The sequence below is a fragment of the Pelecanus crispus genome, chromosome 4 (genome assembly GCF_030463565.1).
Source record: "Pelecanus crispus isolate bPelCri1 chromosome 4, bPelCri1.pri, whole genome shotgun sequence".
NCBI lineage: Eukaryota > Metazoa > Chordata > Aves > Pelecaniformes > Pelecanidae > Pelecanus > Pelecanus crispus.
Window position 1 is genome coordinate 19,962,255 of NC_134646.1, and position 14,059 is coordinate 19,976,313.

Genomic DNA, 14,059 nt, shown 5'->3' on the forward strand with positions numbered 1-14,059 from the left:
GACTGTGGGTCTTTTTTCCCCCTTCTCCTTCCACCTTCCCCAAGTAGGATTATAGGTAGTATTTATAACATGTAACCAAAGTGTTAGGTACTAGCAGTACCTAATGTCTCATCTGCTTTTTTTTGTGTTTTTTTAAACAGGAAGATGAACAGAACTTAACTACATTTTAGGACTTGGCTCCTGATGGGCTGGATTTTGTCTGGGCAGGAGTTTTTGAAGATTCACGCAGTGAAAGAAGAAACAGCCAATGGCTTCAGAATCCATGGTCCCAGAGCAAGCAAAACAACATCTGATAAAGGGAAAAAGGCGGCAGCAACAGCAGCAGCAGCAGCAAACTAGATCTTCCAACAGTGATGGTGAAGATGACACCTTTGTATTTGAAGCAAATGAGGCTTGGAAGGATTTTCACAGCTCTCTTCTTCACTTCTTTGAAGCTGGAGAGCTCTGCGATGTTACACTGAAGGTGATATTGTCACACATCCACTGCATTTAAAAATCTGAGTAAGCTATGAATAAGCGTGCTGGAGGTGGCTGTGAATTTGGGCAGGGGTATGGAAGCCACAGAATACCTGTTGGATCTGAGGCATCTCTAGATATGCTTGTGGGTTTTTTTTTTAGTTAGGAAATTTACAACTGAAATGTAAACACTTAAGATATTGACAGGCTGAGAGAGGAAGTACATGAGTCTGACCTCACCCAACTTGCCTTCTAAGCAAGTTCCCACAGTTGATGAGTATATTACTGTGCAATTTCAGCTCCTTTTAGCCTCTTTGTTCTCACACACTTTCATCCCCAATTTTATGTCTATTTTTGCATTCTGTGTTGCTCTGCTAGATCTTTCCTGGTAAACAGGATTTCCGGAACAAATCTAACTTCCAGCATTCTCAAAGAAAGAAAAAAAAAATACCCCAGACAATTATGTTCTACAGCTGATCAAAGAGTAAAGGAGGAGGAGGAAACCAGTTTTATGATTCTTGCATAGCATGGCTTTAATGCATTCTTTGCAACTCAGCTGTATATTACTTATATTCTGATCACAATAAATTTTTATCTAGCATCTGTAACAGTGGTTGCCAGCACCTAAAAATATTAAGTATTGCTTAGCTAGACATCTTAGTAGTGCACGATAGTTATTTAAGAAAAAGAGATGAAGCATAGCTCCTATAACAAGAACAAATGACAGATGCTTTTAGGAGAAATTGTCTGCTACTTTTACTATTAGATATTAACAGGGAAAATCCTTGACAGATGTGTGTCCCTGGTGCCCCCCCCCCAGTGGGCATCTCATCTTTCTAAAACGCTTGGGAGACAATGGATATGTCTGAGAGGAAGAGGGTTTCTCTCCCTTCTGCCCCAGTGGACAACAGGAGTAGAATAAGCAGGAATATTTTTCTGTTCTGCTTCACAGCACATATTAAATTGCCTGTCACCAGGCACTGAGCAGGCACTACATGCAGCAGTGAATAGGTCTAGTGGCTAACAGTTGAGTTAGTGCTCACAGGACACTGAATGACAATACTGAAGCTGCTCCAGACGGCATGAGAGCCATCATCAGGTCTTTTTACATTTGTCATTTTAAAAGGCATTTTGGGGAAGAAGGTTCATGTCAGAACTCTTAACAAGCTTCCTCTTGCCTTTTCTTGACCTCATCCTCACCTTTCTTCCTTTCCACCCACCCTTGCAAGAAAGGCAGAAAGTCTTATTTTATAAACATAATTAAATGTATACTCCTGCTAGGGAAACTTGGCTTGGAAAACACGCTTTACTGTGGCTGTAGTTTAACTTTCCCTAAGTAGGCTTGTATTAATGTTCATTTCTATTATGTGTGTGGAGCTACTTTGGTAATTTAAGAATATTAGATTGCATGACTTGGTTTCCAGTCCTCAAGTAGAGAATATAATCTATGGAGGCTAGAGCAACCTATGTACATCTTACTGTAAGGCTTCCTAAATCAGTTATTTTCAAGTAACTGGTAGCTATATCTTGAACAAGAATTTTTTTTTTTTCTGTAGTGCTCAGGCATTTCTCACATTTTAAGAGTAATTAATTCTCTACTGAACTTTCTGCTTTTGTACGTGACCTCTGATAGTAAGCAATTCTGGCATTGCTGTTGTCAGACCAATTTTTGATTTAACTGCTGGCATTTAAAATATGATAGTTAATAACTGGAGGGGAACTCTGATTTTGAAATACCAAGAACTTGCTAGATACTTAAAATTAAGCAGATTTGGGTAAAATAGTGAAGCCACTTAATTCAAAAGAAAGATCTAATTAGAGCATAGGATGATGGGCAGAATAAAAATCTCTGAAGGTGAGCATGGCCTAGGAGCTTTCCCTGATATAGCAGACCAGCTGGTAGCATCTTTTTGCATCAGTACTATAATTAGTCGGAGTGCTGACACTGTAACAGTGATAAACTGTGGGAGCACACGGGGAGACTTCCTCTGCTCCAAAGAGTTAAAATTTGGAATTAACCTACTGCACTCTTACTGTCATATGAACAGTTTCCCTGTTAGAAGGCGGAGAGTGACAGATGCATACCATCTGCTTTTCTCCTCTTGGTTTGGTTTTCTGTTCATTTGGTAGGTCTATGAATTGTTCCTTCTGAAGTGATCTAATTAACTCACACTGAACCATCCATCTTTTCCTCTCTTAATCTCTGTACTCTATCATGTGTGTTTGCTTTCTGTACTCAACTTACTGCTCACCAGGCAGGTTACACTGGTGTTGATAATACGCACTTTTAAAAAGGGTAGAGCAATTGTGTATTGAATCAGAGCTAGAAAAAACTCCAAATTATGCTTTATAATTTAATGTCCTTTTTTTTTAAAAAATTGCAAGACAGCTCACTGTAACACCTTCATCTGAAAATGAACACGTAATTCGAGTCTGTCAGGGAAACTGGTTGCTTAACTCGGCCATCCCTTTATGTTACGCAGACTGCAGAATGACAAAGGCTGTAAGAAAGCACTCCTGTAACAAATAAGTAGCGGGTTGTTCATTTACCTTCAATATTTACATTCTCTTTTAATGTAATTGAATTCTAGAATTTTGTAAGTGAAAAGCTTAGTTTGCACTTCTGATCACAATTTTGAAAAATACCTTGTCTTTATGAGGAATGCTCTATCTTTTGTGGCTGAACAGCTTCTAAAAATCTTAAAGTGATTGGTAACTTTTAATAATCCCTGTAATAGCTGTTATTACTGCGGTTTTACATGAATTTGCTTCTATAAACAGCATTATAAATTCCTCAACAGTAGTAAAAGTCCAGACGTTTAAATTAAGTAGTCTAAAAATGTTACTTTACAATGTTTTTCCCCCCACTTAAAGTTTCTGAATACACATAAAACAAACAAGTGCCTAGCAGTCTCCTCCTGTCTCCAAGATGTATCTAGAAGGTTCTTAAGAATGTTTCATTTAAAAAATAGGACACGGCTCTCAAAGAAAAGCAAGTTCAGTGCATCAGTGCTATTGTTTCCTTGTGTTACGGCCTTGCCCTACTCTGGCGGCCAAGTTACAACTCAGATCTGCTTGGGATACACTGATCTAATGTCAGAAGTACAGGGAAAATGGAGTTAATTTGTTTGAACAAAATACAGTAGCTCAATATATATCGAGTTCAGAATTCTTATTTCAGTTTAACTGTCCATCCTTTCATAGGACATCCTTTCATACTGACATTCCAGTAAAAGATTGGGGTTTTTTTTGTTCTTTTTTTTCAGGTTGGTTCAAAGCTTATCTCCTGCCACAAACTGGTGCTAGCTTGTGTTATACCTTACTTCAGGGCCATGTTTCTTTCGGAAATGGCGGAAGCCAAGCAGACATTGATCGAGATCAGGGACTTTGACGGTGATGCAATAGAAGACCTAGTGAAGTTTGTGTACTCCTCCCGGCTTACTCTGACAGTGGATAACGTCCAGCCTCTCTTGTACGCTGCTTGCATTCTTCAGGTGGAACTGGTAGCAAAGGCGTGCTGTGAATACATGAAGCTGCACTTCCATCCCTCCAACTGCCTGGCAGTCAGGGCATTTGCGGAGAGTCACAACCGCATTGATTTGATGGACATGGCTGATCAGTATGCTTGTGAACATTTTACAGAAGTGGTGGAGTGCGAAGACTTTGTGAGCGTGTCACCACAGCACCTCCATAAACTCCTGTCCTCCAGTGACCTGAATATTGAAAATGAAAAGCAAGTTTACAACGCTGCTATCAAGTGGTTGCTAGCCAATCCACAGCATCATGCTACGTGGCTGGATGAAATACTTGCACAGGTAGAGCAGACCAAGGTGCCAGGTGCCTGTCTCATCACTGATTTAGGTGTATCATCAACTGTTTGTACTTAGGTAGATCTCAAGATGAAAAATGTTCTTAGCAGCTGGTGCCTCATCTGGTATTCACAGTTGTGAGTTGACAGTGGAAGCAGGTTACATCTCTTGATTATCAGGAAGTAGTAATTTTCTCCAGTTTCTGTAGAGAGAAGAGTACTTGCTTTATGCTTATGGCTGGGGCGGGGTGGGGAGCCAACAAAAAGCCGCGTCTTTGTTAGAGCAGAAACTTCTTAGATTTACATATAGTGGAGAACATAAAGCCATCACTTCACTTGGTTTGATACTACTACAGCTTGAAACGCTCACTTCCTTTACTAGTAAGTATTTGTACTTAAGAAAGGAGAGCAAAGCTGTTGAGGAGGTTTTTTACATGGCTAGGAAAGTAAAACTGTAACAGAGATGTATCACACCAAGTTGTGCTACTTCTAGAATGTTCTGTATATTTAATTAACAAAAGACCAAGATGTGTTAGCCCTACTAGCAGGGTAGGAAACACAGGCGAGACCCTTTAATGCTCACTAGACTAGCACTGCTGGTTACCTGTAGGATCCGAAAGGAGTTTGCAGTCTAATCATCTAGACTTGATGCAAGTCCCCTGCTTCTGAAAGAAACACATACAGGTATCAAAAGGTCACTCAGCTGAACTTACTTAAACACCTATCAGACCACCTCCTGTGAAAGCATTAGGTACTTCAATTATTCAAGCTCCATTTGTGCTGTTATGGGGGTTTAAAATACAGTATTTGAGTCAGGTATGGAGAACCTGTGCTGGGGAAGAGAGGGGTACATGCCATGCGCTGCAGAATACCCTGTGTATCTTAGCAGGTAGGATCCACTGTGCTGCTTCAGTTGTCACTGAACTCCAACTTGAATATTTTGCATGTGGCAGAATTGCTAATATTGGCGTCATGTGAGTAACGAGAGGTCTACTAACATGCTGCTGTCATTGTCTTCATGCATCCTTTTTCACATTTCCTGATAAAAGATCACAACTGTTTATTAACTGTCTTCCAAAAACCTTCAGTTTCATCTAGATTAGCATGAGGGTTTTGGTACAGAAAAACTTTAGTACACTATAATTAAATTTACAGGCAATATAATTTGAGATTTAAAAAAAAAAAAAAGATTGATTTTTATTGCCCAGTTGTGCTAGCAGATAAGAGTAACAGCTTTATTCTATTCATGGAAACCAGAGTCTAGAACAAATCAATGAAAAAGTAAACCCCTTCCTGTAAATATGGGTTATTTGCCTGAGTATGCGGAGCCATCAGTTGATTTGGACATTATTGCTAGCAGAAAACATGACTGGGCTTCTTGACAGTTCTTATCCACATCGTAATCAGCCTTATGGGTTTCGCTGTTATAATGAGGTTCTGAATTTGTCAGCCTTGAGTTCCTACCACATCTCTAACCTCATGAGTTTATTAGCAGGGCTCTGGTGGTGCTTTTAATCAGCCTGAAATAAGCTGGGCCAAAGTAAAGGAAGAAGTGGGACTGAAAGCAAGTGGGTAAGGAAGAACTGGTAGAGACACTTGCTTACTTGAAGACAGGGATGCTTGTCAGCCATATAACAGCACCATCCTGCTGCTCCGAGAAGCACCAGAGATACTGGACTTCTTCACCATTGCTGCTGAGCTAACTGGGAGGTGCTTGACAGCACTGATGCCAAACCTTAGGAAGTCAGATGGTGGTTTACTTCAGTTCCCCCCCTGCTAACACCTCTCCCACCTTTGCGCCTGATTGTACTTCATATTCCTCACTGTTTTTCTCACAAGGACAAATGAAAGGTTTGCTGAAATAAATGACTGTGGGGAGGAGGACATTTCAAGGCAGTCTTGGAGAGGCTGACCTTATTTCAGATCTTCCCTTGTCACTGGAGATTGCTCTGGGCAGTGACCACCTGTAGCCTCACCCAGAAAGAGCCTTCCATTCCTCAGCCTGGTCACCAGCTCTCTTCTGGGGAGCCACAGGAAGGATTTGGGGAAGGAAGCTATAAACTCTCAACCTGCCGCCCTGCCCCCCACCCTCCCCCATCCTGTAGTCTGTCAGGTCCACACTAGCGAAAGGTGTTACTGCACTAGCAGTACCTCCTTAGTAGGCGCTTAATTCATGCTGACAGTGTTTCCTTTTTGACTTGCTGCCCAAAGAAAATGAACCATTCTAGCAAAAGCCCTCTTACGCTGGCGTAGCAATGAGCTGAAAATTCATACCCTCAGCAGACTAACCTGACACAGGCTGTACTGTTACCTGCCTCATGCCGGGCAGGTGCAGTTGCAGCACAGGCAGCGGCAAATTCTCCTTCCTCCGCTCAGCCTGGGCCAAGGGACAGTTCTCCACTGCTGCTTAAAGGCAAATGGCTGTAGGAAATGTTTGTCACTAAAAAGAACTGTTCATACTGCTCTTATTCTGGAAAAAAATATGAAAGCCGCTCTTTTTAGTGAAGCGTGTGGGGCTGGCAGCTGGCTCAGAAGCTGCCATCTGTTATGCGTGCGTCACTGTAAATGGTGAGACTCAGTCAGTTCAGCCAGTTACTCCAACTGTGTTCATTTCTGTCAGGTACGGCTGCCTCTCTTGCCCATTTGTTTCCTTATGGGTGTTGTGGCAAAGGAAGAGATTGTCAAGCAGAATCTAAAATGTAGGGATTTGCTGGATGAAGCAAGAAACTACCACCTTCACCTGAGCAGCAGGGCAGTGCCAGACTTTGAGTACTCCATTCGCACAACACCAAGGAAGCAGACTGCTGGTAATTAAATGTGTGTCTGATTATCCAGTAGGGAGTGGTGTGGAGAAAAGGCATCTGTGCAGGGTTAGATAGCTTGATATAAATGGTTGTTAATGACTTAATGCAAAATTGGGAAAGCCATTGTTTACCTCACTGGTAATTAGGTAATGTGCTGTATTTTCCTAGCAGAACTTTTAGCAGTCATTTTCTTTTTTTAAAGCTTATTTTCTTTCTTGATTTATCCTGATTGGCTCTACCTGTATTAAAGCTAGAACTGTTCAGTATGTTATGACCAGGCAGCATGCTCAAAGCTATACCCAAAACACTGGACACATCTTTTGGCACGAGAAGGTTGAGCTAACTTTTAAACTCTTTTGGCTAACCTACACCAAAAGTGAGCGATGAGTATTAGACTGCAAATCCTAAATTTTACATTGTTATATTTAACAAACAATCTGTTTATCTCCCTAAGCAAAATCACAGAAAGCATATTTAAAATATGCATTGTTTTTGCAAGAGCACAGATAGTTAATTGCCATAGCGACATGCCAAGCAAAGGCCAAAATCCAGCATCCAATTATGCAGGACAATGACTGTGCCCCTTGAAGTGAAATACAACTTCTCCTGAACTACATAATTTTCAGTTCACTCTGCTGTACAACTTTATCCCCCATCTTCCTGCTAGTTTTCTGGAAACCTGTTTTGTCTTTTTCAGGTGTGCTGTTCTGCGTTGGTGGTAGAGGTGGCTCGGGTGACCCATTTCGCAGCATTGAATGTTACTCTATCAGTAAGAACAACTGGTTCTTCGGCCCTGAAATGAACAGCAGGAGAAGGCACGTGGGTGTAATCTCTGTGGGAGGTCAGTAAGCCTATTCAAGCAACCCTTTTCAAAATCGTTGGCACTTGTTTGCTCCTTTTGCTGGAATTGGTACTTTTACTTAATAAATCTGTCTTGCAGTGGCTTAACTGCTGTATATTCTTCAATTTAGTAAAGCTTCTTCCCCATGAAGGGGTTTTTGATTCTGAAACAATCTAAGAGCATGCTTACTGAAAAGACATTACTGCACACTGAGAGAGTTGGGATGGTTCAGCCCGGAGAAGGCTCTGGGGAGACCTTATTGCGGCCTTTCAATACTTAAAGGGGCCTTAGAAGAAAGATGGGGACAGACTTTTTAGTAGGGTCTGTTGACATGGGGTAATGGTTTTAAACTAAAAGAGGGTAGATTTAGACTGGATATAAGGAAGACATTTTTTGTAATGAAACACTGGAACAAGTTGCCCAGAGAGGTGGTAGATGCCACATCCCTGGAAACATTCAAGGTCAGGTTGGATGGGGCTCTGAGCAACCTGATCTAGTTGAAGATGTCCCTGCTCATTGCAGGGTGGGCTGGACTAGATGACCTTTAAAGATCCCTTCCAACCCAGACTATTTTGATTCTGTGAACTGTATATAGCCTCTTGCCTTAATAGGTGATTTAGGGTTTTTTTAATCCATTTATAAAGAAATGGCCTTACACAGCAGAGTCACCCAGAATTTGCTAGCACTCATACTAGCTCCCTTCATACTTAAATCCATACAGGCAAGTCACTGAGACTGTAACTCCTCCAAGAGCAGACCTACCTTTATTTTTGGGTCTCCATCTTCTGAAACTAGGTCCATGCAGTGCAGAGCAGCTTAGCACCCACAATGCAACTTCTCCTTGTACATGGTAGCCCCTGTGTTGCTGCAACAGAACAGAGATATTTTTTTTTTCCTCCATAGAAAATCTGGAGAGACTGAGAGAAATGTCCAAAACCGATCTGACCTGCAGTACTTAAGTTATGGGAAGATTTTTTGTCTGCATATCTCAAGCTTTTCTGTAAAAGTCCATGTTAGAACACATCTCTGGTTGAGTACAGCATATAAAAATATAAAGTCTGTACTTACTAAAATCCTGATATTGAAAACATTTGAAAACTTTAACCTTTATTTGAGCTTTTTGTCTCCATGTAGGCAGGGATATTACATAAATGAAAACTGAAATGTTGCTCAGGAATCTCTGTATTGTAAGATGTGTATGTGTTTCAGGTAAAGTCTACGCAGTAGGTGGACATGATGGAAATGAACACTTAGGAAGCATGGAAGTGTTTGATCCTCTCACAAACAAGTGGATGATGAAGGCATCAATGAACACGAAGAGGTACGTGTATTTAAGTCCTAGCCTGTGATATATCATTTCTTGCTGATGTTGAAAAACATCAGGTCTGTCCTGCCTTTATTTGGGTTTCCCAACTGTGCTATTTTTAGGAATTTTTTTTTCTTATTTTGGGGCTTTATGCTATCAAACACCTTTATTTACTAGCTGTAAAGCAAACACAAATCTGCATCACATACTTGCACACATCACATATTTGCACAAACACAAAGTTGTGCATAACATACTGTAAGCATTTCAGTGCAAAACCGCATAATTCCTCTCTCTAGGGAGAGGCCCTGGCTTTCTTTTGTCGCTCTATTACCCTTTTGTTTTTTGAGGGGGCTGGCTTCTGGAGCACAGAGGTCTTCTACTCCAGCTGTGCTTGCATTCCAATATCTAGGGCCTTTCTGCTATGCCCAGTAAAGAACTTGAAACTGATTAACTTGTTCTGTGGGTTTTTTGGTCTTTTCAAGAATGAGCAAGATAACTGCCAGCAGAACGTGCACAGTGAAATACTTCATGCCCAGGAAACAAATAGCTGCCTGTGTTTTTGCTGCAAAAGGCTGGAAGCACTAAAACACTGAAAGTCAGATTGAGGATTTTTCTTCCTTTTGACATTTAAGATTCTTTTAAGGAGCTCCTGGACTCACAGATCTCTATTTTTTTGTTTCTGCTGTCATTTAAATCAACCTCCTTAATTCTACATTCCATTTTGTTATTTGTTGTTTCTAAAAGCATCATGTACAAGTAGGAGCAAAATACTGAGCATGGCTGAATCCTAAAGCTATTTATAGCTGTGACCTAATCAAAGAAGACCCAGACTCCTAGAAGTGGCTTCTTTCTCTTCTTCCTCCCTCCTGCCACCACTCCAGGGCATATTCTCAGGAAATATCAGCCCTAGATTTCTGTGACATTTCTTGCTCAGTACCTTGGTAAATGAAAGGGCTGCTGTGCCTTGGCTACGCTCCACTCCTCCCATTCACGGAGGTGGTGTCAGAATACTTAGCTGAGAAAAAACTGTTACCATTGATGGTGTCTACTGAGGCAATTTAAGATAAGCCCAGGATATTGCCACAGTGTTTGTTCTGTAGAAAGATTGTGCCTCCCTTGCTCCTGCCTAGGTATCTGTGAACATGACTTCTATGTAATGAGACAAGAATCTTCTCGGTGAAATGGTAAATCACCTGTCTTGGTAGTTAAAGCAGAAACTTAATGCTTACATTCTAGACCATACTTTTCATTTTGTAGTACTGATTATACTCTCCTATTGATAGATTCAGTAGAAAAAAATCTGACAACTATTTTAGCACAGACTTGATAGAAAATAACAGAATGGAAGAAATTACAATTAAATCTTGCTAGAGTTCAGTCACCTAATATCCAGCACAGGTTTGCCTTTTAATATGTATTAAAATCACACACCACCCCCCCCCCCCCCCCCCCCAAATCATTCTCAAATTGTAGCAGCAGCCATACCAACAAAGTTGAAACCAGCAGGTTTTGGTTCTCCATCAGGTTCAATAAAACAACACAGGAGGTGTAAAATTCAGTACCAAGATAGAGAAATCAAGTAACTAAGACAATCTCATATATCCAAGCATGTAACTAGAGGACTTGGGCCTTAGGTGACATTCAGTCAAAGCAGTATTCCATGCCCACTGCCTTTTTTTTTTTTTTTTTTTTTAACAGGAGCTTTGTCTTTTTGCAGTCTAAAAATATTCTAGCTGCAGCAGTTCATGGATCACACAGTAACATACAGGTGCCTGGGAAAGCTGAGGTGAAGTTAATACTAAACTCTAGAGCCCCTCTAATGGGAGGCTGCAAACATACAAAAGACTTTCAGGGTAAAGCTGCAAGACTGACACAGATGTACAGACAGCCAGCCACAGTTACTGGGCATTATTTATTATAAACTTCAGTTTTTGAATTTTCATTTCTTTTTTCCCAAAATTTGAAACAGGTGCCAATCAGGTAACATTGCATGTGATGTGTCTTTCCCATTCCCTTTCTGTAAGGATTTGCACTGAGGTATCAATCCTGTGGTTTTCTTAGGAGAGGAATTGCTCTTGCCTCCCTTGGTGGCCCCATTTACGCTATAGGAGGTTTAGATGACAACACTTGCTTCAGTGATGTGGAAAGATACGATGTTGATTCTGATCAATGGAGTGCAGTCGCCCCAATGAACACTCCGAGGGGAGGAGTCGGCTCTGTAGCCCTTGTGGTAAGTGACTGTTTCCTCCCAAGTTGGGGCCAACTGAGGAACCCACCTGCTTTTCAAATCTGCTTTTATAAGGCAGAACACAAGATTTCAAACAAAATGCAGCTGGTGGGTCTGAGCACCTCCGGTCATCAAAATCCTATGGAGCTGTGCAAAAGGTGAGGATATTCAGGATAATACTCATATCAAATTGAACTGCGCTCCCAGTTTCAGCAGTATGTGAGGTACTGGGAGGAAGTACCAGGACCCTTCTAACAACATCAGGCTAATGCTTCATGTCTTATTCCAAAGACTCCGGTTTGTCATGGTTACTATGTTTAAAGGTACTGAATGCATCTGCACTGTAATCCCCTGTCGCCATGTATACTTTGCAAAATGTCTGCAACAGTACATAACTTTGACTTCTTTAACTGGCAAATAGTGTTTACAAGTTGTTAGATAATTAAGTCTGTTGTTGGAATTCTTAAATAAAAGTAAATAATTAGGACTGTATGGATATACCATGTTTTCCTATAATTTTAACATTGCTTATGAAAAACTGAGTAAATACATACAACATTACAAATAATCTTTCTCTATACAATTGTTTTCCAGAACCATGTTTACGCTGTGGGCGGCAATGACGGTGTAGCATCTCTTTCCAGTGTGGAGAAATACGATCCCCATTTGGATAAGTGGATAGAAGTGAAAGAGATGGGTCAGCGAAGAGCTGGCAATGGTGTCAGCGAGCTCCATGGCTGCTTGTATGTTGTCGGTGAGTAGGGATGTGGCATTTTGTAATGCTGTGTCGGCCAAGTACTGGCATTTGGAAGAAGCTGTTGTTGTTAGAGGAACGGGAACAGATAGACCTGAGCTGTACTTTGTGTTCTTGGGCAGGAGAAGAAAGCAAACAAAACCAGAGCATGCTTAAATGAAGGTATGTTAGCGAGGAAATAAAAAGCAGTTCCTAACCCACATTTCAGGAGGGTTATACTGTTCAGGACAGTATGTCTATACAAAAAATCCTCTTGAGACTCACTAATCTGTAATTTCCTTTTAGGAAAAATTATTCTTAAGTTCACACACTTTTAAAGCACTCTAGTTCTACTTTGAGTGTAGACAACAGTAGCTTTTTCACATGGCGATTACACTTATTCCACAGCCTGTTGCCCTAGGCCTGTCTTGTTCTGCTCCACCTTGCATTCACCTGCTTTCCTGAGGGAGGAAGATGCCAGGTAGGTATGCCGTAGTGATACCTGCAGAGCTCTGCCTTGTGGATTATCATAAGTGATTAAAAAAAGTTTTGAGTAAAATGCTCCTCTGACGGCTGCCCCAGCAGCAGTCTTACTTGAGGATTTTTTCTCCTACTCAAGTATTCGGCAATGCTGTAATTTGAAAACACCACAAGAGTGTGTTTTGCTTAAGCCAAAATAAGATCAGGACCATCCTTTTACTGATCTTAATTTTCTTCTATTCCAAATTAGAAGCTGTTTCATTATAATTACGTGTAAGATGAATTCAAGGAGAAAAAAATAATAGAAATACCTCTCCTTGCAACTTGAGTAGAAGAAAACTGTCACTCTTGGTGATGCTTGTACTGTGATAGGAGGGAGAACTGTTAGATTAATTTTTAGGAGCTTGTAAAATTCATGTACAGAAATAGAGCTGGATGCTAGCCCACTGAATGCTGAGAATGGCCTGATAATGCCAGTCCTGGATATCTCCAGCAGTAGAAGTGGCTAAAAACTGATAATGTGATGATTCTTTGCAGGTGGCTTTGATGACAACTCTCCACTGAGCTCGGTAGAGCGGTTTGACCCACGCAGTAACAAATGGGAATATGTAGCAGAGCTTACAACTCCGAGGGGTGGCGTTGGCATAGCGACACTGATGGGTAAAATTTTTGCAGTTGGAGGTCATAATGGCAATGCGTACCTGAATACAGTGGAAGCATTTGACCCCATAGGGAATAGGTAATTGAAAATTTTTTATTTGGCTTAACAGGACAATGAAATCTGCCTATATGAAAACACAACCTAATAGAAATAGTGTGCAGTAGGAGTCTATCTGTTGTTTCCTGGTAATAATTGAGTAATGTCCATGACTGGTGATGCAGAGGTGCTGCTTATGCCACTAGGTGGTTCTTGTAAATATTTAAGCACCTCCTCCTCCTCCTCTCCATCCCTTGTCCTCTTCCCTTCATTCAATAAGAATCTACATTCTTCTGGTTGTTTCAGTCTGATTTTGCACTAAATTTACCAGAGAAATAATAAGAATAAACTAGCAGGGTGTATTTTTGTGCAGAGTAAATAGCTAGGCTGTGTGATGGAATTTCAGACACAGAAAAGAAATACTTTCAAGTTGCTCAGAAAGGACAGGAACTTACTTTTTTTCCTCTGCCTTCTTCTTCAGGTGGGAACTGGTCGGCTCTGTGTCACACTGCAGGGCAGGGGCAGGCGTGGCTGTGTGCTCTTGTCTCAGCACCCAGATCCGGGACGTGGGCCAAGGATCCAGCAATGTCGTTGACTGCATGTGAGCTCTGCTGCCTCCTCCAGATTCCAGAGGAATGATAGTAGGGAGGCACTGCAGAGCTTTTAAACACTGTGTTTTGTGTGGTAGGTTAAGAATTAAAACC

The 14,059-nt window shown here is 41.1% G+C and overlaps 1 protein-coding gene across 3 annotated transcripts; it reads left to right on the forward strand.

Moving 5' to 3' along the window:
* The first annotated feature begins 247 nt into the window (after nt 1–247).
* On the forward strand, nt 248–14,059 carry KLHL8 (kelch like family member 8). Of its 3 annotated transcripts, none has more exons than XM_009483139.2 (9): nt 248–463; nt 3,723–4,271; nt 6,885–7,071; nt 7,766–7,909; nt 9,119–9,230; nt 11,280–11,448; nt 12,040–12,199; nt 13,196–13,397; nt 13,837–14,059. In XM_009483139.2, exons 1-9 carry the CDS (start codon nt 248–250, stop codon nt 13,958–13,960), a joined length of 1,863 nt encoding a protein of 620 aa, XP_009481414.1. In that variant the 3' UTR covers nt 13,961–14,059. The 3 variants fall into 3 exon arrangements, with proteins under 3 accessions (XP_009481414.1, XP_009481415.1, XP_009481416.1); XM_009483140.2 differs by having other exon boundaries at nt 3,951–4,271; XM_009483141.2 differs by lacking the exon at nt 3,723–4,271.